The sequence below is a fragment of the Trichechus manatus genome, unplaced genomic scaffold (genome assembly GCF_000243295.1).
Source record: "Trichechus manatus latirostris isolate Lorelei unplaced genomic scaffold, TriManLat1.0 scaffold00010, whole genome shotgun sequence".
Lineage (NCBI taxonomy): Eukaryota > Metazoa > Chordata > Mammalia > Sirenia > Trichechidae > Trichechus > Trichechus manatus.
This window is the reverse complement of record NW_004443946.1, coordinates 11997474-12024645: the sequence shown is the minus strand read 5'-3', so window position 1 is coordinate 12024645 and position 27172 is coordinate 11997474. Positions and strand designations below refer to the sequence as shown.

At 34.8% G+C, this 27172-nt stretch overlaps 1 protein-coding gene across 1 annotated transcript in view; it reads right to left on the bottom strand.

The window, feature by feature from the left end:
* The window catches only part of LRRC9 (leucine rich repeat containing 9), a 146591-nt gene that overhangs the window by 61953 nt on the left and 57466 nt on the right, over window positions 1-27172 (bottom strand). The window contains exons 14-22 of the mRNA XM_004371101.2: window positions 22314-22436; window positions 21545-21660; window positions 16751-16963; window positions 11617-11736; window positions 7935-8126; window positions 6567-6692; window positions 5595-5729; window positions 4394-4571; window positions 985-1205 (exon numbers count right to left, since the gene is read on the bottom strand). Coding sequence (XP_004371158.1) covers window positions 985-1205; window positions 4394-4571; window positions 5595-5729; window positions 6567-6692; window positions 7935-8126; window positions 11617-11736; window positions 16751-16963; window positions 21545-21660; window positions 22314-22436 — 1424 coding nt within the window. The remainder of the gene's footprint in view (window positions 1-984; window positions 1206-4393; window positions 4572-5594; window positions 5730-6566; window positions 6693-7934; window positions 8127-11616; window positions 11737-16750; window positions 16964-21544; window positions 21661-22313; window positions 22437-27172) is intronic.

Genomic DNA, 27172 nt, shown 5'->3' with positions numbered 1-27172 from the left:
TTTGCATTAGCAGCCAAGCTCTTAACCACTGTGCCACCAGGGCTCACGGGTCAGGAACTCAAACGACGGGTTACATTGAGCAAATCTGCTCCAACAGATCTCTCTAAAGTGTTGAAAGCAAAGACGACACTTTGAGGACTCAGAGGTGCCACAGAAGACAGGCCTGGTAATCTGCTTCTGAAAGATTACAGCCTTGAAACCCTATGGAGCAGTTCTATTCTGCACATGTGGGGTTGCCATGCATCGAAATCGATTCCATGACAACAAACAACAACAGGATGGAGAGGAGGCTGAAATTAAAGAAAGACAATAAATGGACAAACGTTTTTGGTTGGAGAGTATATCCTAGCAATATGGTATCAGCAATAGGAAAGAAGCCAGAGTGAGACTCACAGTAGTAAGAAATGGCCCTAAAACTTTAGAAATAATGAAGTCAGATATTACATTTGAAGTGAATTCCTATTCTATGGTACTAACACTCCATTTTGTTCAAACCTTCTGTAACACCTGTTACACAGTAGCCTTGAATTAGAGGTACTTTGGGGAATTAGAGAGCAAAACTGGGTAAAGCTGACCCGTAAGAAGGAATTGAAGCTGCCCTTAAGAATAGTAAGAGATAATCAAGAATCGCAATGAGAACAGGGGAATGTTAAAGAATCTACTCCCCAGCCAGGCTGCGGAGTCCTTAGAAATGGTGAGGAAGGTACTAGTTAGGAGGGACAGAGGTTGGGTTATCTTATTTGAGTATTAAAAAAAGTTACCCTAGAAGGTTACCAACTAGGGAATATATGGTTATACCTACATATGTCTATATGTATATGTAAGTTAAATGCAAATACGTTTTAATAGACCTTGCTATTGTTGATTTTTATTTTCTTTATATTTTCTAAATTATGTGCAGTGAACATGTATTACTTCCATAGTATAAAGAAACAATAAATATTAAAAAAAAACTTCCCCAAAATGACTACCCCAGATAGTCACCTTTAAATTGTAGATCTCTTGATTGAGAGCGATATAGTTATTGCTTACGTATAATTCAATCAGAGTAAAAGCTTTCTGCAAACCACTCAATGAAGTGATTCTGTTGTTCTCAAGAGAAAGGGAGTGAAGATGAAGCATGTTATCAAAAGTATGCTTTTCCAAACCAGTGAGAAGATTATTATTCATGCTGAGGCGAGTTAATTTAGTCAGCTTTGAAATGCCTAGGAAAATAAGCAAATTCAAGAAACGGTTCAGATAGCACTAAAAGGTTAATTTAAAAAATAACCCGCTTGTCATTCTACTGTTACTTTTTTTTTTAAGGGTTTAAGGACTGTATGGTATTAACCATCGTTGTTTTTCCTTCTTTTTCAAAAGTATATTATTTTGTGTATAAAGTCTCATTTGACACCTTAAATTCCATTTATCTGGATTTCTAAGTAGATTCATTCTTCCCTAGGTAATAAGAAAACATGGAATTTTGCTTTCAATTCACCTTCAAATGATAAAATAAATTAAGATTTTCACCACCACAACTACACAAAGCTTTACACAAAGCTCAAGATAATCAACAGCTCTCATTTTTAAAACATTAAGAGTAAGGAACTAGAATATACTACTCTGGAAAATATTCCTCAGTATGGCATCATATGTATTAAAAAGAATGATGTAACTTGATTCTTCTACATTTGTATGCCTAGAAGTATGCTAAAGCAGAAGTTTAGAAAATGGCACCTCTTACTACACCCTAACCCCTTACGTACAGCATGTACTATAGGCATTTTATAACTGTAGGTAGGATGATGCAGTTGAAAAAATCAAGATGTATATTTAACTTAGTATATTTCAGAACATGGCCTCTAAACTTTTTTTTTTTTTTTTTTTTAGCTGCAGGTGAGCATAGACCCAGCCTCAGTTCCTCATCACTAAAATGGAGATACTAAAATATACTTCTAAGGGGTTATGGAATTAAATATAATGAAGTTTGAAAAACATTAGCTATAGGTTTTGGCAAATAATTGGTCCTCAACAAATCTGATTCCACTTCCTTTTCACACAAGCCCCTACCATGAGCCTATGCAATGCTGAAAGTAAATTGATCTAGGCAAAGTTAGAATAAAACCATCAAAGCGAAAATCCTTAAACGGATATTAAACCTATTCACATCTGGAGAAAAATAAGAAAAATTTCTGTTCAAGTTCAGTGAGGTAGCTTCTATCCTATCCTCTCTGAAAAGCAGTATAAAAAAATAAAAGTTGGAGCTTCCTTCAACAGGTTTTTAGAGGGGAATGAGAAGGAAATAGGGTTCTCAACTGTAAATACCGAGCGAAAGAATACCCTATTTCATGGGAATAGAATGAAAGACTAGGTAGGGACGATTCTAGACAAAGATACCTAAGCTAGCCTAGGTTTTCTCAATCGAAACCTACAGAAGAGAGGTCTGGGAATCTGTATATTCAGTAAGTACTCCAAGTGATTCTTATGATCAAGCAAGTTTTAGAAACATATTGTCAACAGCCATTAAAATAAAATTTAACAAATGTTATACATGTTGTTAAAATTTAATTTTTTAAATTTTTTTAATCGTACTTTAGATGAAGGTTTACAGAACAAATAGTTTCTCATTAAACAGTCAGTACACATATCGTTTTATGACGTTGGTTAACAACCCCACGACATGTCAACACTCTCCCTTCTCGACCTTGAGGAGCTTTTTTGGGGGGAAAATATACATAGCCAAAGTTACACCATTTTGAAAGTTTCTACATGTGTTAAAATTTTTAATACTTGCTTTTGTGTATATAATTTTTTGAAATCAGATTTTCTATTTTATAAAAAATAATCTAACAATTCAAAAGTGAACAATCTCTTTCCTGGCTATGATTTCCAATTCTTACATTCCTTCCCTGTCATGGATTGAATTATGTCTCCCCAAAAATGTGTGTATCAGTTTGGCTGGGCCATGATTCCTGGTAGTGTGTGATTTTCCCATGTGTGGTAAATCATGCCTCTATGATGTTAATGAGGGAGGATGGGCGGCAGTTGTGTTGGTGAGGCAGGACTCAATTTACAAGACTGGATTGTGTCCTGAGGCAATCTCTTGAGATATAAAAGACAGAAGTGAGCAGTGAGACAGGGGGACCTCATACCATCGAGAAAGCGGTGCTGGGAGCAGAGCGCGTCCTTTGGATCAGGGACCCTGCACAGAGAAGCGCCTAGTCCGGGGGAACACCGAAGACAAGGCTGCCGACAGAGAGAAAAAGCCTTCCCCTGGAGCTGACGCCCTGAATTTGGACTTTTAGCCTACTTTAACTGTGAGGAAATAAACTTCTCTTCGTTAAAACCATGCACTTGTGGTATTTCTGTTATAGCAGCACTAGAAGACTAAGACATTCCCCAAGGGCAATTACGTTATCAAAATGCACACTCAGAAATATTCTATACCCAAATAAGTATATATGTTCGTGTATGTGTACCCAAATATGTATATACATATTCCTATTTTCAATCAAGTGATGTATACTTGTGGGCATATTATTTTTTTAATTCCTAGAAGTTAGTTATCCCTTTGAGGAGAGGGAGAATAAGACATAATTGTTAGTAAGCCATGGAAGGTTGCTTTCAGTATCTTTTCAGGTTCAGTGATTTAAACAGGGGTAAGAATAAAATAAAGCTGGCAGGGGGTCAGAAAATATTTATCTTAGCATATTCCAGAACATGCACTCTAAACTCATGTTTTTTTAGCTGCAGGTGAGCATAGACCCAACTGCAGTGAAGAATCTAGGAAGCTTAAAAGGGAGTAGGGAGTAAAAGTCTGTTACTCTCTCTAGCCCAGAAAGATATGTTTTAATATTGAACTTGAAATAGGCAAATAAAATACATTATACTGGTCTCATTATTATTGAGACTTAAGTAAACCTGCTTAATTATACTTGTTTGTGGATCCATAGAAAATACTGTAGAGTACATTTGATTTTCAATTTTCAGTGAATGTAATTTTCATTTTTGTTAGTCTTTAACTTTCAAATGTAACCTTGCTTCTGTATTTTGAAAAGTGAACTGGGATGCTATATCTTTTTAAAAAGCACACTTTATTCATTCACTTATTCAACTTTACAGACATTAATGATTACCTAGTTTGCATGTGCTAAGTTTGGCAATAGATGGTAAACATTGGCACAGAGGAGAGAGGGGAGGCGGAGGAGGGTGAAAGTCAGATAGCTGGGCTCATTATACATAGCAATTAGTCACTGATCTCACAAATAGGTGTTTAGAATACTCTGTCCCAAACTTCTTGAAACTTTCCTAGAGATCTTTGTCTTTAGAAATTCTATCTTCAGTTTTATTATTGTTTTGCTCTTGTTACTTAGGCATTCATATTCTAAGACTTCAAAGTTCCTAAATCCCTTACCTTCTATCTTTGAGATGCAGTTTCCATCTAATGTGAGCTCTTCCAAGTTAATACACGATTCCAAGCCTTCTATTTTAGTGAGATTGTTGTTGCTGAATGATGCCCATTTTAAATTTTCCAGTTTCTCTAAATTTGTAATTTCAAAGAGATGTTGCCCATCCAAATTTAGGGCAGTTATCTATAGAATAATTTGCAGTATACGTTATTTCTGAATCTCACCAGTAAATACAATCAATGTCATAAGATAAAAAGGCTAATGAAACAATTTAAATGTGATAAGGAAGCATCCAAGGAATTCCTTCAGGAATTACGGATATCGTACAGCTCTTAGTTTACAAAAAAGTAAAATTTGACAAGATTATAATTCCAAAGAGGTACTTATATGGTGTTATGGACACTGTGATGTGCCAGTCAGATGCCCCTCAGTGAAGGACTTGTCCCAGCTCCTGGGAGTGCTGTCAGTGACAGCCTTCAGCTGTTAGCCCTTTAGGGATTGCCTCAGCTGCAAAGAGCTGCCTCACCCAAGGTCACACTCCTTTCCAGGGTGGCCCACATCCAATAATGGAGGGATATAAGGGCTTGGCCATCTCAGCCCTACTTGGAACAAATTTAAAGGGCCATTCTGCTTCTAGAACTCCCTGTGGGGGTCTGCCAAAGCTATCATTAGGTCTGCATCACAGCTCAACTTCTGTCTATATTCTGTAATAAAAATAATGCCACTAATAGCTTCCATTTTCAAGGGTCATCTTTTCTTAACCCAGTTTCTATCTTTGGCAAGAGGTAGAAGGGCTCCTTATGTGGCAAGAATCTGCTGGTGTTCTGTAACCTTTGCCTTATCCTTGGCTGACTTCTGACCAGTTTCCCTATCTGCTTGCCAGGATTCCTGATCCATTTTCCCTTGACACCCAGGCTTACTCTCTGGCTATGAGCCTTTAAGTTTGCCTGCCTTTTCTGACCTATTATCAGACTCTATCCTTCAGTTTTGTGGTGTACCTTACCCTAAATCTCCAATTATATGCTGACCACCTTCCAGGCCTAGTTCCTGTGTCATAACTACTCCCTACTTGACCTCTCTATTTTAATTTGGCTCTTCTACTTTTCTGCCTCTATTTGTGCCCTCTTTGTGATACATAGATCAAAACTGACTAAAAATCAACTCAAAGTAAGCTTTCACATTAGGTTTAATAGAATTAGCCTTTACCTTCAAGTGCCAGTTTCCATTCAGATGTGAATATGGTCCCAACTTTGCAATCTGTGTCAGAATTTTGGCAGAAGGCCATGTACTAAGAACTCGTGGTCTTTCCTCTTTAGTACTAGAATGCCGTAAAAGAGATAGCTAAAAAAAAATATGTATATATATACAATGAGTAAAGGAAACAAGATATAGAGGTTCACTCATATATAAAGTATTATATCCAAATACATTTTTTATTTTAATATTTCACTTTTTATTGTTTTAGTGAATACCGGACCATACAAATATTTATGTAACTGTGAAAGGACTAGCATAGTACAAACACCCACATACCCATGAAACCAAGCTGATCTAGAATATTACTAATCCCCTAGAAGCTCCCTATGGGCCCCAGACTAATCCCTTTCATCTCCTTCCTCTCAGAAGCTAGCTCTATCTCAAATTTTGTGTCTACCATTTTCTTTATAGTTTTAATATCTATGTTTGAGCCCATAGACAATATATCATTTAGTCTCACACGTTTGAACTTTATGTAAATTGAGTATATTTTACTGCTATATAGCTTTTCATTATCAACTCTCCTGTCAATGGACAATGAGTTTGATTTCAGTATTTTGCTGTTATGAACACTGTTACCTGGGGAATATGTGCAATTTAGAGTATATGTCCATAAAGAAAATTGTTAAGTTGTAGGGTGTATATATATTCAGCTTTACTAGATAATGCTCTCATTACCCTAGAGGTATTTTGGAAGTAGTGTGCAGGTATGTATCTAGAGAATCCATACAATCAGTTGGTATTTATATAGGGTACATTTGAACAGAGAAAAAAATTCAAGTGGTATGATGGTTATATATTAATTGATTCTTTTTATTAATACACTAAGATAATATAAAATCTTAATAACAGAAAAGAGTATGGAAAATATTATTTGTATGCTATAAATAGCACAAGAAATTTTCACCAGTAATATCCAACCTGAGTAATCTTTGTTCCAGTAATAAATTTCATAGCTGCAGTTGTCTCTTCTTCAGAAATGAGGATTCCATCTAAATGAGTAAGAGTCTTTAATCTGCCAATAACACTCAGCCTCAATGTGGCTGGCTTGGGAAAAACAGCAAGAAATTAATTTTTATAAAATATTACATATGTTATAGCATGTAAAAGGAGTACTTCTTCATTCCTTTTGCATATAATTCAAAATTATGTATCTTATTTATTATAAATACCTAAAAATAAAGGCTTAACTTAATATTTAAAATAACAGTTGAAATTAAATTATATTTAAGAATTAATTTGTTATAATTGAAGTTGGATGATTGTACTCTTATGAAGGAGGGAATCTCACGAGTTGTTGAAAAGTGTGCCTTTGGTGAAAAATGTTAAAAGAATAACTGCAGTGACTATACTGTTTATCTGGATCAGCAGTAAGCTAGCAAGCTCCATGTGTGATTCAATGGTGATCTTTAGCCCTTGACAACCAATTTGGCAACAGGAAAATAGCTACACTGTGATCATCCAGGGAATCTGCTTTGGCAAAAGAAAAAATATTCTTCAATTTTACTGAGCAAAAAAAGAAGAAATACAACATAAACATACAGTATAGTCAGTTTAATAGAACCAATCATGCTTTAGTCCCTTTTTAAAATGTTGAACATGGTCTTATATACATATTTTAAAAGGAGGGAAAGGAAGATTCTGGAGACTATAAACTTGGGGCTCACTTTAAATACTTGGAAATACCCTTAATTATATTAATTGAATACTGAAATTACTTAACATTAGCCTACATATTTTGTGATGAGAAAAAATAATGATCAATCAAATTTCCTTTCATAACAGAATTCTAAGACTTTTATAATTCAGGTCTATGTGGGGAGGTGACTTTTGGACTTAAAGCGGAGAGCAAATAGTGCAAAATACAATTGTGAAACATGCTTCTCAATTCTAGATTAGAATATATTATAAATCAAATTATGTTTCCCTCTTAATAGTATGCTTCTCTCATTATATTATTATTGTTTCTTATGCTGATTATAGCAGTGTTCTAGCACACCGAGCTATGTAAACTCTCTGCAGGTTTACAAATGGCAATAACATCGAACACCCTTAAAGCCATAATGTTTTCAAACTATTAGAGAAAGTTTACAAAACATGAAATGAAATTATAGCTTTTTATTATAGTAATATTTGATTAATTTGATCACTACACTGAATTCAACTTATGAAAGACTTAAAGGAATTCTAGGAAAACAAAGATAGTTTGTTTTCTGAATAATAGAGTGAGAAAATTGTTTTGAAAGAAAAATGATTGTTTGCTTTTTTATAAACTTGGCTGGTGCCTACCTTTTGCCATGGATTATGGTGAATATCAAGAGTGAGGAGGCTTGTGGTTTGCTTGCATAACATATTTATTTCATCGCCAGATTTTTTCAATTGATTCCAGCTCAAGTCTAAGTGCTTCAGTTTCATCAGACCTCTAAATCCCTCAAGGGTTATCACATGGTTATGACTTGCGTCCAAATATTCAAGGTTATACTGCAACACACACAAATAGAAGTCATGCTGAAAGACTTGTGATTGGTATTTACGTAGTTCTTTTCTCTAGCTTCTCTTGGTGCTTTATATGCTTCTTGGCAATCCTCACAGAAAAGCTAAACAGTAGTTATACTACAATAACGATATCAACATACATGTTTTTCTAAAAAGCTACAGCTATTCCATTTTAGTCATTCTTCTCTCAATTCTCACCTCACCCTTGTAACACAGAGTGGCAATGTTTGATTTCATAGAAGGCATAGAAAAATGAGCAAGATAATTAGTCCCCAACAAACAAAGAATATGTTTCTTAATATCTTAATTTCTGAATATTTAAAGGTTTATACCTTTAAACCCACAGCCTGGTGAAAAAAGTTCATCTTCAAAGGTAGAAAGTAAGCTTACCAATTCTGTAATTTTCTCTTTTAAAGTGCATGATTTGTAATAATTTTTTAACTCATAAAAGTAACACATGTTCTTTGTTGGAAATTTGGAAAATATAGCAAATAAAAAGAAAAAATAGAAAGCATATATAATCCTGTCACTCAGAAAGAACTAAAAACATTTTTTTAATTATATACACATATTTTTAATATAAAACAGATTATATTGTATAGAATTTTGTATCCTTATAACATTTTCACACATCAATAAGTATTCTTCAAAATATATAATATATATATTACATTATATGTATTATATAATATACAATATTCTATTATGTGGACTATTATATTTGTTTTAAACATTTTACTATGGACCTTTACGTTGTTTCTAATTGTTGATAACACTGCACTACACATCCACACTCTGATGACTGTTTTCAGATTAGGTTCTTGGAAATGGGATTACTGGTCTAAGGCTCTCTGTATTGTTAAGACTTTTGATAAATACTGCCAAATAGACTTCAAGGAAGTTTGTACCAATTTATTTTTCCAACAGTAGAATATGAGAATGTCCATTTCCTCAAACACCCACCCATCTACCTGCCTTATTTTAATTTACATTGTTTATTACCAGTAAAGTTGAACATCTTTCCATTTGTTTGTATAAGCCATTTTTAAAAAGTTCACTTTTTGTTTATTGTCTTTCTTGACTTCAGTCATCTATCTGAGATCATAGACTTACTTGTTGGTAATAAGTCATTGAGACTTTAATTTTTTGCTTATATTTGTTGCAAATAAAATTTGCTGTTAAGGTATATACTAACTCAGATACAGAGCAAGGAAGAAATAAAGAGAACTTTAAGAAGATATTTTGCAATATATTTTTAAAAATAAAAATATCACTATAGATTAAAAACAGATTTGGTTTCTCACGGCTTAATTCAAACAACTCTTAAGGTTAGCAAAGAATTAGTCACTCCTTTGTAACTCATAGTTTATACTGTTGGAATAGCACTTATTATTGTGATTCAGGTTTCAAGAGTTGGATGTACAGATTATTAAAACTTAAAAAAAGATTCTGGAAACCGAAACAGGGCCACTGACTTTTCATTCTCAGAAATAAGCATAGTAAAACAAAACAAAAACTACCATTTACTATCATTGTAATTTTTTTAAGAAAAGGATATTTGGCAGTAAATAAGTTTGAAGGTCATAATCTTATACAGGACAGTGTTTTAAAGGAAATAAATTTAGCTTTATAAAAATTTATTACATCCCATTTCTTTCATAGGCTGATGAAAACTTGTTTCACAACCTGGCACTTGCCTGAAGATAAGCATTTGGGAACCATGTATCATAAAAAGATAACTGCCTTGTTCCTTTGAAAACAGGGGTGTGATCTTCACTTTTGTATTCCCTAGGATATGAAACAGACTCCATGAACTCAGAAAATACTCATGGAACACTATTTTCAGTTTTGCAGCAGAGTTTTCTATTTTAGTATTTCTTCTTCTTTAAGTTCAAATTTCTCTGAGTTCAACTTACTAAGATTAAAACCCACAGTGCGTCTTTTAAATTTCCTTTGGGATACTGACTCATTCTCTAAATATAGGTTAGCTGTCTCTATATACCAGGCACATTTTAACAACAACTTTTGCATTCAAAAAGATAAGCCAATGAAAAGTGTTGCTTCAGTAAAAAAAATAAGGATGTAGAATAGATTAAGGTTGCAAATAGCCATACATGTTTGTCTTTCCCTGATCAACTCTGAGTATGGTGGAACTATTTTCAGAGGAAAAGATCTGTTCCTATTCATTTCTCTCAGATATTCTCTTTTCCTGACAGTTCAGGTGGGTGAATCACAGCTATGCAGCTGAATACATTTTAATTTACTTTACATGGATGTCTTCCTTAGATTTTAGTCTTACCAGACGGTTTAAGTCTGAGTCTGATCCAATCTCTGGATTTAGTTGCCTATTTGCAGGAAATATGGAGGATAGAGGGAGGGTTGTATTATAAGCATACAAATCACTAGGTCCGGACTGTGGGAAGCTCCTTGGGACAGAAGGCCCAAGAGTTTCTACAGATAAACAATGGCGAGTGGAAGGGGATAGAAAGGGAATCTATAAATTAAAAGAGACTTAAAAGATACGGTAAAGTTTTTAAGATGCAAAACCAAACTATTGTGCTAGGGATGCAAATTTGGGTGAAGGAACTATGAAAAAAAAAAAATGCTTAGGCCTGCCAAAATAAACAGAGAAGGTTTAATCCAATAATCTATGGTTAGTAAGCAAAGTAACAGCTCCCTCCACAATGGTAGAGGAAGCAAATGCAAGGGCTTTGGTATGGCTGCAAGGAGGTAGAGCAGAGAATTAACAAGAGCTGAGAATGATGATATATTCTGAAAAGGAATGTGAATGACCTGGGACTCATGGAAACAGGGGATGCTAGGTTGGTGTTCTGGAACCACATATGTAATTATTTTGTTATATGATGCATAACAAGGAAAACAAGAGTCAGAAAAGATTGATGCCTATGTGTACATGTGCATTACTTTATTTTTCCTATGATGTACGAGGAGGCAAATACAAGTCAAACAAGATGTACGTGTGTCACGTTCAGGTAGAAAGGATAAGGGAGGGAGAAAGAGAAATAACAATCTGGTTAATGAACAGATGGGAAGAACTGACAACATTAGACATGAAATGGTACACTAGGAAATGAATAAGAAGAAATAAGGACTCATAAGATGGAGAAAAAGAAGAGTGGGAAAACAAGGGCAGAAGAAGAAAATGGAAAAGACACTTTTAAAAGGACATTTTAAAAACATACTGCAGTTAATTTTAGTATACTTATTTAGTAATTTTAGTATATTTATTTTAAAGTAGCTAGAAATAAGATATGACCACAGCTATATATTTGGTGTGCAAACGGAATCTAAATCTATTTTAAAGAAAGTAACATAATAAAGTGGATGTTTGCTTTGTTCCTGATTTGGGCTTGAATACAGTATATATAAGGTTATAATTATACAAATAAATTTGTACATTAAACTAATACTTTTATTTTACTTAAATAAGTAATTGTAAAAGGATACTTCTTACCAAGTGGTGTACATCATCTAAACAAGTAAATTCATTAAAGCTGATATTAAGTTTCCGAAGTCCTGTTAACTTGGAGAGGTCTCTCAATTTACTCAAGCTGTTTCCATGTAGATTCAAACTCTGAAGTAAAATATAATGAAAACAAACAAAAAAAATAAGAGTGAATACATTCTACTATACTTAAGTGTGGATATCTAACATGTTTGGAACAATTACTTGAGCCAATATAATAAAAAATAAGGAAGTATTTTAAATATTTTAGAGTACTGAGAGAGCCAATAAGAAAAAAAAAAAGCTAATGCATGATGTTAAAATGTGTAAACAGTTATAACAGTATCATTGGATTGTATTCTTGGTTAATTTGACTTTCCACTTGGCCTAAGTTTATGAACAACTGGCATGAAATTCTTTTCAAAATATTTTTTAGGGCAGATCTATTTCTCAGGCTAACCAGTGAACAATGTATGCCACAAAGAGTTAGAGTATGGGCTAGGCATTCACAGGAGAGACGGTGGCAAAGATACACCCTGATTGTAGGAAACCATAGGAGGGCACTGGACCACGGAAGAAAGACTGAAAGTCATATGATATTATGGTGGGTACTGAAAGAGGAGGACAGAATGCCAAAGAAGGAAGTGGGAGAGTGCCTAAGACAACTTCTATACCAAAATTTGGTCCAGATTGTATCCTAGGCTATATAAAAAATGAATGTTATTAAATTTTTATATTTGAGACCCTGATATGCACATTTTTTCTGCTTTTAAACTACAGCATTCTGAATGATATCAAGTGAAGACTCTATTTATGTATAACCTACAAAAAAACAAAGACATCAGAAAATTTATTAATACAATTGACCACAGCCTTCACAACACGTGGGATTATTATGGTAAAATAAGGTGTCTACCTCCCAACCATCTTTATTCACCACCATCATTTTATACCCTATCCTGTGGACATAGCCATTTCTGGCAAGGAGAAACAACTAAATTCCTAATAATCATAAAACGTAGATAAAATTGTTAAGAATGGCCACATTTATGCAGACTAGTTTATTCTACAGGTCATATATGAGTACCATCCATGATAGATTCTACAGATACCTTATACTTAATATGTCCAAAACTGAATTCATCATCTTTCCTATTTATTTATCTGCTTGGCAGCCTGGATTTTCAATCTTGATTGAGAGCTTCACCATCTATTTAACAGTTATTGTTGATCACCTCCATTCCCTCATTTTAATATACATTTTATTCTAGAGATGTTTCTCAAACCAGCCAATCTGTTTCATCACCACTATCAGTGCCTTAGTTCAGAATTTTACTTCTCCTCTGGACCACTATAATCTTTCTTTCTTTTTTTTTAAACTGGATCTCCCTACCATCCAGTCTGACTTTAGTTAAATCCATCCACAAGCCACCAAAGGTAGGGTCTTTAAAAAAGGAGGCTGTGCCTTAAGGAAAAGAATCCAAGCTTTTGACTGGCTTCCAAAATCTGTCCTAATGTGGCTACAACCTCCTACTCTTCCAGCTTCAGCTTCATCTATCTTCCTTGTATTCCAACCTACACCTCTACCTTTCAACATCATGCACCCTGTTCTAGTCACTGAATCTCTCAGTATTCCCAGGACACCAGGATCCTTCAAAACCTTGTGCCTATACATAGAGTATTTCCTCTACCTGGAAGAAGTAAACTTCCTCATATCTTTTAAAACTCAGCTCAAAACTCACCTTTTTTCTTTGAAGCTCTCCCAGCAACTCCAAGCTTCCTACATGTGTTTACTTATCTGTCTCCTCCACTAAACTGATGTCCCTGAGGCAGGGAAAATAATTCACTCATTTTAAACCCTCAATGCTTACCTCATTGTCTGAAACATACTAAATTCTCAGTAAATGCTAAGTGAATAAATCAATGCAAATCCAGGTTTATAACTGAGAACTCAAATTTTAAGTATTTAACTGTGCTATAAGAGAATATAAAATTATATGCTATATACTCTGGGATTTTTATTTCTATATAATGTCCTCATAAAACTCAATTTACTGAGGAAAACTGATAACAGTATAAGAGGTATGTACGCTGAATTTCTCTGATAGTAATAACACAAAGGAGGGAGTGCAAAGGCTGTGATCTCTAAACATTCTTGTAATATCTGGTCATCTTACTAGAAGCCCTACAAAATTTGCCAGCTTTTAAACAACATAGGCAAATTAAAAAAAACGAACTCCATTCATATGTTATAGGTGTTGATGATATTAATGAGAAGTCACCTAGGGGTCATAAGCAGTGTTTGTGTTTTATACCTTACAAACTAAAGATGGATGATCAAGGGACCTACCTTTAGGTGCTAGCTTTTTACTTTTACTCAATACTTTTAACCCTACAGGAATACATTGTGAGAAAGCTTAATTTAATCAGAACATTCATCTTTTTAAACTTCTCATTACTGAAATTTTGTTATTAAAATCTATTACTCAAATATTAAATCTTGACATTATAGTGCAGAAAAAAAATTTCTCAGCTCCTGCAATCACTACACTGCACATTCATGACAAAGATGGGGTTATTGTTACCATGTTAAGAAGTTTTCCTTCCTCTCTAATAACTGGCTAAGATAAAGACTTAATCTCCTGTTTATCTCCTGTACTTGAAGATTTGGTGGACTGTGATGATGTAGTTTCACCAAAGCAATCCAATAACTTCTTAAAGATGAAGCTTTCTGAATATTTTCAGAAGCAGACTTAAAACTATTGACCTCTGTATTTTTAAAAATATTTTTACATTCCCTTTGTTTCACATAATCACTTGAAAAAATTTGTCATTTTAAATAATCTAGATCTAGAAATGCAACAATGGAACTAGGTAACTGACTTTCAAGATAACAAAAATCTGAATTTTTATCTGGATCTCAGCTTTCAGCACACACTTAGAAGGAGGGTAGTATCTATTCGACAGGTGTCATGTAAGGATAACTTGTCTTCTCAAGGCGTATCAATTTGTTTACTTCTGCAGTTTCAAGCAAACTCACTTTCTCTGCAAGAACCACTGGCTGTTTGCAAAAAACACATTCATTTCTTTTCAACAAATTTCTAATGAGTGTCAATGTGTGCCAGGTAATGTGTTAGGGTACTGGTACAGGTGATGCTAGTCCATGGGGTGCTTACGAGTAAAGTAGAAAAAGTTAACCTTTCCTCAAGACACTTTCCTTCCAGCTTTTAGAAAACTGTCACACAATGCTGACTTTGTTAGAACAAGAAATTTTATCAATAGCTGTCAGAAGACTTTGCAGCAAACATACTACTCTATGATGTGAAAGGTGCTCCTTAATTGTGGCCCTCTTGTGCAAGGCACAACATTATGTAATTGCCTTGGTGCTAGTGACAGGCATGACTAAGAACAGTCATAGCCTCTGCCCCTATGGAATTTAGTCTAGTAAGAACACATAGCAAAACACATATGACAAAGAAATCTGGCCTAAACTCAGAGGTCAGGGAAGGCTTTAATGCTTACATATAGACCTAAAAGATGTGTAGGAGTTAACTAGGAGAAGAGAGTCAGGGGAGAAAATTCCATGCAGAAGGACAAGCAAGTGCAGAGGCCCTGTGTTGGCAGCAGAAAGCACAGTGCATTTAAGAAACAGAAAGGAGGCTAAATCCAGAGAGCTAGAGGCAGAGTAATATGAAAAAAGGCTGGAAAGGTAGGCCAGGTAGGCTAGGGATGAGGCCATGCAAAACATTGTAGGATATATTAAAGACTTTGGTTTTACTTTAAAAGCAATGGAAAATCATTTGAGGATTTTAGGTAGGAGTTGTAAGGGGTGACAGAGGTAACGTGATCAGATTTGCATTTGAAAAGATTAGCTTCAATTTGGAGCGTAAATTGGAAGTAGGACAGGGCCTCTATTTATAATTCTAGAAGGTACCCCCACTTGTATTCAGTTATATAATGAATAACATCCTAATGGTACATTAACAGAAAATAAAGTAAATGGTGCCTCCTGGAGTTGTGCAGTTATGATGGTAAAGTGCAGGGAGCCCAGTTACAAGGCTATGATGGCAGTGGTCTAGGTCAGGGATGATGGTAGTCTATATACAATAATAGCAGCAGATCTGAAATGGACACATCTGAGAGTTAGATAAGGAGAAAAGTTTAATATCTCAATAGAATCACTTCAGCATAAAGTAAGTAGCTTTAATAAGTAACTCAAATTCTGTCAGTTAATTTTGTAAAGATAATGCTCTCATATTCTATGTCAATTAATCCTAGAAACTGATTTGAAACTTGTCTCTCTTCATCTTAATCATTTAAAGACAGCTCATTTGTTATTAAGGAATAAAATCCCTTGTAAGCTAGAAGGCTCCCTCTAGCCCTGCACTGTCTTGCATAGCAGCCAATAGCCACATGTGGTTATGGAGCAGGTGAAATGTGGCTAGCCTGAATGGAGATGTGCTGTAAGTGTAAAATACACTCCAGATTTCAAAGATTCAGTGTGAAAATACAGGTAATCCCCAATTTACGATGTATTCGAGTTAGGGCGAACCACATTTACGACTGTCCATTTTTTTGGACATCTTATCATTAGTAATATATACTACCTACAATGTTGCAGCAAATATCTGTAAGTTTACATGTAATGTTTCCTATCTCCAAAGACAAATAAAGATCAGATTTATAAAGATACAAATAAGAAAAGGCAATAATAATGAAAACTAAAAAAAAATGAGGTATTCGACTTATGTCAGAACCAACTTACAACACAGTCATTGGAACAGAACCCCATTGTAAGTCAGGGACTACCTGCATCTCATTAATGAATCTTCACATTGATTGCATGTTTAATATTTTGGATATATTGGGTTAAATAAAATATATTATTAAAATTAATTTCACCTATTTCTTTTTTAATATAGCCACTATCAAATTTAAAACTACATATGTAGTTCCCATTATATTACTACTGGACAGCACTGCTCTAGTCTCATGGAAGGACAGGGCTGGGCACTTTTAGTTTTGATAGTATGATACCTGGAGTCATCACATAGGTGGTTTAGTATCTTTAGACTTCACACGATAGATTCTGATTCCATGCTCAAAGCCCCAGTCCTAAAATTTTATTCTTCATAATACTCACCACAATATGACTGTAAACGCTAGTTCTAGCAATGGAAAGTATTGTTTTATCATCCAAACTAATAAGTTTTGGTCTAGGCTTGATCCTGGGCTCCATTTTCATAACTTCGTCATCAAGTTTCAAATCATGTGATAATACTGATCCTTCAGAATTTTTTTTCCTTTCTTCTAGAATAATATCGTTGAATGAGGAAAATAAAGAGTGAGCCTTGACCTAAAAAATTTATGAAAAATGTTGAAAATTCAGTTGCTGTGTTTATCATTTTGAAAAAGAAACAGGCTATGCAGATAAGACGAATTATCTTCTTTCAGGTACATGGTAATATCTATGATGATCAGAATCATATTGGAAAATCTATTAGAATATCTTCAGACTGTAGACTAAGCATGGGTGTGTTCATTACCTCCCACTGAAAATTCCTTGAAAAATATATTTTTTAAAATACGTCATGTAACAGTAGAGGGGTATCAACAAAGGACTAGAAATTGTGAGACATAAAGTAGAAGTGACTAAATTGATGAAGAACTATGTGCAGAAATGTAACCTCTGGTCAAAACACACGCAGAAGATAACTACTTTGAGGCACAGATGCATAGAAACTCAACATTCCAGTGTGAACATGTAAAAGAGTAGAATGATGCTCTAGGAAATTATGAGGCAGTTAAATAATTACAGTAAGAATCATGAATGAATGAGCAAGAACTATATGAACAAATAGAATAACTGGTTCTAGAAGAAATCAAAACGGTTCACAAGAGAATTTTAAAAAATCTGGGAGAATAAAATACCTACAATAAAAGAATAGGCTGCTATGGAAAAGAACAGGGTAAACAGTTCAAAGTTAAAATAAAAACACTTATAGAAGTAAAAATATTCAATCAATGATCTGAGAAATTAATGGATATGGCAGCAGATCAAATTAGCATTCTGAAATTAGCATATGAGGAAATCCCCTGGAACACAGAATTAAAAAATGGAGATGTAAAATATGAAAGAAAAACTTAAAAGAGGTGGAGGATCAATTCAGAATGTCCAACATTTAATTAATAATGGTACCAGAGGGCTTAACAGAGAATGGAAGAGAAGAAATAATCAAGAAGCTAAGAGAAGAAAACTTCTAAAAATGAAAAGAACTGAATGACACAGCAAGCAGAAAGATGATGGAGCTAAGCTCTTTGATGACATTAAACAGTCACGAAAGCCAGGGATTGCCCCTCTATCCTTCTTGTTATGTGATTAAAATGAACCTCTGTTTACTGTTTGTCAGGGTTTCTGTGTCTTTTATGGAAAGCATACTAAACTAATATAATACCGTTCATGATAGCAATATAAAATATAAATGCTCAGAACACACTTAAATATTTAAGACCTACATAAAGAAAAGTCTAAGAGAGGATCCAAGTAAATGGAGTTAACTTATCATGTTTGGATGAAAGACCCACTACTGCAAATATGTCAGTTCCCTCCAAATTAAGTTTTAAATTCAATACAATCTCAGTCAAATCCTAATAGTATTTCTAAAAATAGAACTTGATAAGCTGATTCTAAAATTTATTTGCAAAAATATATACCAGAATAGCCAAGATAGTTTTGAAAAAGATGAATGGGGGCAGAGGAAGAGAATTTGTCTTATTACATTTCAAAACACACCAAAAAGGTTATAATAACCAAAACAATGTGGTATAGGCCCAAGATTAGACAAGGAGATCAATGGAATAGAACAGAAAGATCTAAAAACAGACCCATTATATATGAAAATAATTTTAATGATAAAGATAGTATTTCACAATAGAGCAAAAAGGTGATGCTTAGATAACTAGCTATCCATTTTTAAGAAAAAAAAAAATTGTTTGATCTTCCATCAATGGGGAAAGGATAGTCTCTTCAATAAATGGTGCTGGTGCAATTGGATCTCCACATGTGAAGGAATTAAGTTGGACCCATACCTCACACCATATATAAAAATTAACTCAAAATGAATCAAAGACCTAAATGGAAGAAATAAAACCATAAAAGTCTTTAAAAAAACATAGCAGTAATGCTTTGTGCAACAATGGGTTCTTAGATATGATACTAAAAGCACAAGCAACAAAAGGTAAAATAGATAAAATGGATTTCATTAAAATTAAAAACTTTTGTGCATCAAAAGGACCTTATCAGCGAAGTGAAGAGATAACCTACAGAATGGGAGAAAATATTTGGGAACCATACATCTGATAAGGGTTTAATACCTAGAATATATACAGAAATAATACAACTCAACAACAAAAGACCAACAATCCAATTTACAAATGGGCAAAGGAATTGAATAGACATTTCTCCTAAGAAGATATACAAATGGCCTATAAGCACATGAAAAGATAGTGCAATGCCATTAGGTTGCAAATCAAAACCACAATAAGATACTATTTTATCTCTATTAGGATGACTATTATCAAAACAATGGAAAATAACAAGTGTTGGTGAGGATGTGGAGAAATTGGAATCTTCATGCATTGCTGGTGGGAATGTAAAAATAGCGCAACCACTATGGAAAACAGTTTGGTAGTTCCTCAAAAAGCTAAACACAGAATTACCATATGACCCAGCAATTCCACTCCAAGGTCATGAGACTTGAAAGTAGGGACTCAGATTTGTGTACACCAATGTTCAATGTTCATTCACAACATCCAAAAGGTGGAAATAACCCGAGTATCCATCAACAGATGAATGGATAAGCAAAATGTGGTACATACACACAGTGGAATATAATTCAGCCATAAAAAGGAATGAAGTACTGATTCATGCTATGATGTGGATGACCCTTGAAAACATTATGCTGAGTGAAATAAAGCAGACATAAAAGTGTATGATCCCACTTATACGAAGTATCTAGAATAGGCAAATGTATAGAGACAGAAAGTATACTGATGGTTTCTGGGGGCTGGGGGTAGAGATGGATGGGGAGTTATTGCTTAGTGGATACAGAGTTTATGTTTGGAGTAATGAAAAGTTTTTGGAAATGGATAATCGTGATGGTAGCATAACATGATGAATGTAATTAATATCACTGAATTGCATACTTAAAAATTATTAAAACAGTAAACTTTTTGTTATATATAGTTTACTACGTAATCGTTTTTCAAGTTATAGGTTTTAAAACAAGCTATATAAGTATTGAAAAAAATGAAGGAGAATATTTATATAAGCCTTTGGAAACAAAACATAAAATTAGGAATCCATGCAGGAAAAGATTGAGAGGCTTGACCTCTTAAAAATTAGCCTGTAAATTACAAATTAAAATGACAATTTTTTTGTTATAAATAATAAAATTAAAAGACAAGTAGCAGAAAATACTTGCAATATATCTACCAGATAAAGGATTAATATCCAGAATGTATGTCAGGGTTTTCCCAATCAATATGAAAAATACAGAGTCCATGGAAAAATGATCAAAGGATATGATTCACAGAATCACCATAAATCATAGATGATTCAGAGAACTATAAATAATACACAAGCATATTAAAGAAAACATCATCCTTTTTTTGCCCATCAGAGTAGCAAAAAGAAAACAAAAAAGATTGATAATATCTAGCGTTGGCAAGATGCAAAGAAACAAGTACTGCCATACACTGTAGGAAATTTGTAAAATGCTCAAGCATTTATGAAGGGAAACTTGGTAAAATCTAATAAAATTTAAAATGCACATATCCTTTGACTCGCCAATTATTCTACAATTTTCTTCTGCAGAGAAAATTCCGTATTTGTATAAAGATGCATCTGTACAATATTCACTGCAATAATTTAACAGTAAAAACCTGGAAACAACCTATATGTTTCATCAACAGGGAAACAGTGAAATAAATCATAGTATTACTGAAGAGTATGCAGCCACCAAAAGAATCAAGTTACACCTACATGTACTAAAGTGGAAATGTGTCCAAAACATATTATTAAGGCCAAAAAAGCATCACAGAATACTCAGATCTTGATTCCAATATGTAAAATAATATGCGTGCTATATAGTAAAACCTGCGAAAGCTGGAACCTGTGTAAGGTGGAAACCTGTGAGAGAAGGAAAACTCATATATTTTCCACTCAAACGAGCGATAGAAAAGTGGTAAGACTGCACCCTGTCAAAAGTGGAAAACTTTCGAGACCTGGAAAAACAAGGCAGTCCCACCGAGTTCCGGCTCTCATAAGTTTCACTGTATATATCAAAAAACAGAAAAAGTAACGTAAGCAAACCCACAAAGCTGTTAACAGTGGATGCCAGGATAAAAGAGAGTGGTGGTAGGACTGAAGTGAAGGCAGATTTTCATGTTTTCTTCTATATAGTCTTCAATGAATTTTGAAGATTCTTGAATCTTTTCTTGTGAGACTATAGCCATATTCTACTTGTGCAATATAGTTGTGTAATAAAATATTTAGGTGTCATAATGACTTGGTTTGAAACTTAAGTCCTTCACAGAATATCATTATATATATGTGTGTGTGTATACTCGTTTAAAAAAAAAAAAATTGCCGTTGATTCCAACTCATAGTGACCCTATAGGACATAGTAGAATTGTCCCAAGGCTATAATCTTTAAGGAAGCAGATTGCCACAGCCTTCTCCCTCAGAGCGGCCGGTGGGTTTGAACCACTGACCTTTTGGTTAGCAATCTAGCACTTTAACCACTGTACCACCAGGGCTCCTTTATATATATATATCCATATATATTAAGCTTGACATAACATTATTAGACTTCAAATTGCTGTTCTGTTTCCATTTAAAGAATTCCAGTTTTAAAAAATACATAACAACTCATACCATTGTAATATACTCAAATTCAACGATGTATTCTGGCAAAACAAGGTCATGATCAAAGACAAACCACTTGCACTGCCGAAAGCTGCAATCGCAGTTTCTTTGTCCCGTGACAGAATCTAGAGTACAAATAAAAACAAAACAAGCAAAACTAACCACAAAAAACCTCTTCAAAATGAAACATAATACATTTCTTTACTTTTACTTAGATTAATAAACAACAAACTCACTAAGCTCCCGTTATTATTGACGTTCTATTTTCTTTTCTCTCTCTCCCACCAAGATACTTCTTAACTGCAAATATTTACTAGTCATCCTTTACTACATAGATTAGTAGCATTTAATTTTATTCATGTTCTTTTCCTTTTCATACTTTTTCACTTTTCTATTCAATGTGTGGCCATATATTTTTGACAAATACGTCAAAACATTTTTGCTAAAAGTTGGGTGCTTTTTTCCATTCTTTGAGGACTAATAATTATACATATATATATATACACACACACATATACATATACATAATTAATACAATATAAACTAAAATAAAATTTTGCAAAATAAAACATCTGTACACATATATATATGTATATATATATAAATATGTCATTAAAGTAGGGAACAGAGAAATAGAAGCTCATTAGTAGCTAGGAATAAATTTTTATAGAAGCATCTAAAACTTTGTTAGCACAGGTTAAATATAAGCATCTGAATTAAATACAAACATTCTGTATTCAGAAAGATGAAAGCATATTTCTCTTTATGGTATACATACTTAGTAAATATTTCCGAGGAATGAACACTGAATTAACCATTGGATAGTTGGCTCGACTGATGGAGTCTGCTTCCCGAGCCTGAACACTCTGACCAAGAAAAACCTTTGTAATGAGGAGGATGCCTAAATGTGAAAAAACAGAAATCATTTTAAATATTAATTTATCTTAATAATTTTCCTATAGAATCTTCTTTACTGGCCCCAGACTTGACTCTATGTTCTGTGAAAGTAGAGATTCTAGCTATCTTGCTTGCACTGTATAGCACATAGCAGCCTCCTTGACCCAAAATAGTAACTCAAAAAATATTTGTTGCAAAAATGAAATGGTTATAAAAGAGGATTCCACAGTGTCCTACGATTATATCAAGCAAAGCTTTACAGAAAAGGAAGAAGGAAAGAACACAATAATTTAGCAATGTTTTTCATTATGTAGTTTAAGAAAAGCTTCCTGGTATTGTTGCTAACTGGGTAAATATTTATCTCTGTATCATCAGCACCTAGCACATAGCTAGGGAGGCACTCAATGCATGTTTGTAAACTGAATAAACATAAACATTTCTTTTCCGTTTTGATTCTTAAGGAACTTTGGTATTCATTAAAGCCTAAGGATTTCTACCAATCACTGATTCCTAAAAAATAACTTCTAGTCACTACACATAAAACATTCAGATTTTTTTTTTTACTATATAAAAGTTATAAAATGTAAATGTAAATTGTGGAATATATCAATCTAATTACTTGGAAAAACACATTCCAGAAGGATCTTATAAACATTATGAGGTTATTTCTTGCGATGGGAATGTGTAAGAAGGAGAAAAAAGAAGCAAATTGTTTTTTAAAGTAAGGAACTCTTTCTAGATTCAACAACCTGCTTAATTTTCATAGTTTCCTTAACATTATTAATTGAATGAAAGAATCAAAATACATATAGCTTAGTTCCCCCACGTATCTGTCAGTTTGTCGTACTGTGGGAGCTTGCGTGTTGCTGTGATGCTGGAAGCTATGCCACCGGTATTCAAATGTTAGCAGGGTCACCCATAGTGGACAGGTTTCAGGCGAGCTTCCAGACTAAGACACACTAGGAAGATGGACCTGGTGGTTTACTTCTGAAAAGAATTAGCCAGTGAAAACCTTATGAATAGCAGCGGAACACTGTATGAAACAGTGCCAGAAGATGAGCCCCCCAGATTGGAAAGCATTCAAAAGACGCCAGGAAGAGCTGCCTCCTCAAAGTAGAGTCGGCCTTAATGATGTGGATGGAGTCAAGCTTTTGGGACCTTCGTTGGCTGATGTGGTGCGTCTCAAAATGAGAGGAAACAGCTGCAAACATCCATTAATAATTGGAACATGGAATGTACAAAGTATGAATCTAGAAAAGCTGGAAATCATCAAAAATGAAATGGAACGCATAAACATCAATATCGTAGGCATTATGGAGCTGAAATGGACTGGTATTGGCCATTTTGAGTCAGACAATCATATGGTCTACTATGCCGGGAATGACAACATGAAGAGGAAAGGCGTTGCATTCATCGTCAGAAAGAACATTTCAAGATCTATCCTGAAGTACAACACTGTCAGTGATAGGACAATTATCCATATGCCTACAAGAAAGATCAGTTAATACAATTTTTATCAACTTCTGCACTCTGAAATTGATTGAACATGTAAGCAGGATGCACTGATAATTACTGGTGATTGGAATGCAGAAGTTGGAAACAAAGAAGAAGGATTGGTAGTTGGAAAAATGGCCTTGGTGATAGAAACAATGTCAGAGATCGCATGATAGAATTCTGCAAGACCAACGACTTCTTCATTGCAAATATCTTTTTCCACCAACATAAATGGTGACTATACCTTTTTTCAGAAACATAAACAGCAACTATACATGTGGACCTCACCAGATGGTACACGCAGGAATCAAAGTGACTACATCTGTGGAGAGAAACGATGGAAAAGCTCAATATCATCAGTCAGAACAAGGCCAGGGGCAGACTGCAGAATAGACCACTAATTACTCATATGCAAGTTCAAGGTAAAACTGAAGAAAATTAGAACAAGTCCATGAAAGCCAAAGTACCACCTTGAGTATATCCCACCTGAATTTACAGAACTTCTCAAGAATAGATTTGATATGCTGAACACTAATGACTGAAGACCAGACAAGTTGTGGAATGACATCAAGGACATCATACATGAAGAAAGCAAGAGGTCATTAAAAAGACAGAGAAGACCAAAATGGATGGCAGAAGAGACTCTGAAACTTGCTCTTGAAATGTCGAGTAGCTAAAGCAAAAGAAAGAAATGATGAAGTAAAAGAAATGAACAGAAGATTTCAAAGGGCAGCTGGAGAAGAAAAAGTAAAGTATTATAATGATGTGCAATAGTGAAGGACTCTATGGGGAAAATGTGAAATGATGCAGGAAACATCAAAAGACAATGGAAGTAATACATGGAGTCATTATACCAAAAAGAATTGGTTGATGTTCAACCATTTCAGGAGGTAGCATATGATCAGGAACCGATGATACTGAAGAAGTCCAAGCTGCACTGAAGGCATTGGCATAAAGCAAGGCTCCAGGAATTGACAGAATATCAACTGAGATGTTTCAACAAACACATGCAGCTCTGGAAGTGCTCACTCATCTATGCGAAGAAATCTGGAAGACAGCGACCTGGCCAACTGGCTGGAAGAGATCCATATTTATGCCTATTCCCAAGAAAGGTGATTCAACCGAATGAGGAAATTATCGAACAACATTATTAATATCATGTCCAAGTAAAATTTTGCTGAAGATCATTCAAAAGTAGCTTCAGCAGTATATCAACAGGGAACTGCCAGAAATTCAGGCCAGATTCAGAAGAGGACGTGGAATGAGCGATATCATTGCTGATGTCAGATGCATCCTGGCTGAAAGCAGAGAATACCAGAAAGATGTTTACCTGTGTTTTCTTGACTATGCAAAGGCATTCAACCATGTGGATCATAACAAACTATGGATAACATTGCAAAGAATGGGAATTCCAGAACACTTAATTGTGCTCATGAGGAATCTGTACACAGATGAAGAGCCTGTCATTCGAACACAACAAGGGGATACTGCGTGGTTTAAAGTCAGGAAAGGTGTGCATCAGGGTTGTATCCTTTCACCACACCTATTCAATCTGTATGCTGAGCAAATAATCCGATAAACTGGACTCTATGAAGAAGAACGTGGCATCAGGATTGGAGGAAGATGCATTAACAAACTGTATTATGCAGATGACACAATCTTGCTTGCTGGAAATGAAGAGGACTTGAAGCACTTACTGATGAAGATCAAAGACCACAGCCTTCAGGATGGATTACACCTCAACATAAAGAAAACAAAAATCCTCACAATTGGACAAATAAGCAACATCATGATAAACGGAGAAAAGATTGAAGTTGCCAAGGATTTCATTTTACTTGGATCCACAAGTAACACCCATGGAAGTAGCAGTTAAGAGATCAAACGATGTGCTGCATTGGGCAAATCTGCTGCAAAAGACCTTTTTAAAGTGTTGAAAAGCAAAGATGTCACCTTGAAGAGTAAGGTGCACCTGACGCAAGTCATGGTGTTTTCAATCACGTCATGTGCATGCAAAAGCTGGACAATGAATAAGGAAGACTGGCGTCTGTGAATTGTGTTGCTGGTGAAGAATACTGAATATACCACGGACTGCCAGAAGAATGAACAAATCTGTCTTGGAAGAAGTACAGCCAGAATGCTCCTTAGAAGCAAGAATGGCCAGACTACGTCTCACCTACTTTGGACATGTTATCAGGAGGGATCAGTCCCTGGAGAAGGACATCATGCTTGGTAAAGCACAGGGTCAGTGAAAAAGAGGAAGACCCTCAATGAGACAGATGGACACAGTGGCTGCAACAATGGGCTCAAGCATAACGATTGTGAGGATGCTGCAGGACTGGGCGGTGTTTCGTTCTGTTGTACACAGGGTCACTATGAATTGGAAACGACTCAATGGCACCTAACAACATAGCTTAGTTCAGCATGAATCATCTTAGCGGAGGTAGAATCTGGAACCTAGTGCAATACTATTATAGAAGTATGTTAACCAAATTTCCCACTGCCCAGTCTTCAATAGTTAGAATGGCTGAGACCAAAGAAAAGGGTTCCTTACTGAGCCAATCAATTCTTCATATTGTACATTAACGATCCTGAGGGAAAGAGGAGAACCGCCCCATAGAGTTTCCAAGGAGTGGCTGGTGGATTCGAACTACTGATGTTTTGGTTAACAGCCTGAGCTCTTAACCACTGTGCGACTAGGGCTCACCTTTTTTGTTACTATTTATTAATACTTCACCTTTGTAGTCCTTATGATAATTATAATTTTACATTTATCTGTGTGATTATTTAATGTTTGCAGGCATCATAAAGAAAGAACTGTGTCTAGCTGTGCACAGATTGTATCCCTATCATCTACCAAGTGCCCAGCACATAGTAAGCATTTAATATATACTTGTGGAATTGAAAAATGAATGATGGAAGAGGGTGAGGCAAGAAAGGATGTGATAAGCATGTCTTTTTCCACAGTCTATGGGTACCAGAGAATCTTCTCCCAAAAGCATCCTACAAATTAGAATATCTATATCTATCTATATATACAGTAAAACCTGCGAGAGCCAGAACCTGTGTGTCTTAGTCATCTAGTGCTGCTATAACAGAAATACCACAAGTGGATGGTTTTAACGAAGAGAAGTTTATTTCCTCACAGTTAAAGTAGGCTAAAAGTCCAAATTCAGGGTGTCAGCTCCAGGGGAAGGCTTTCTGTCGGCCTTCTTCTGTTCGGTGTTCCCCCGGACTAGGCGCTTCTCT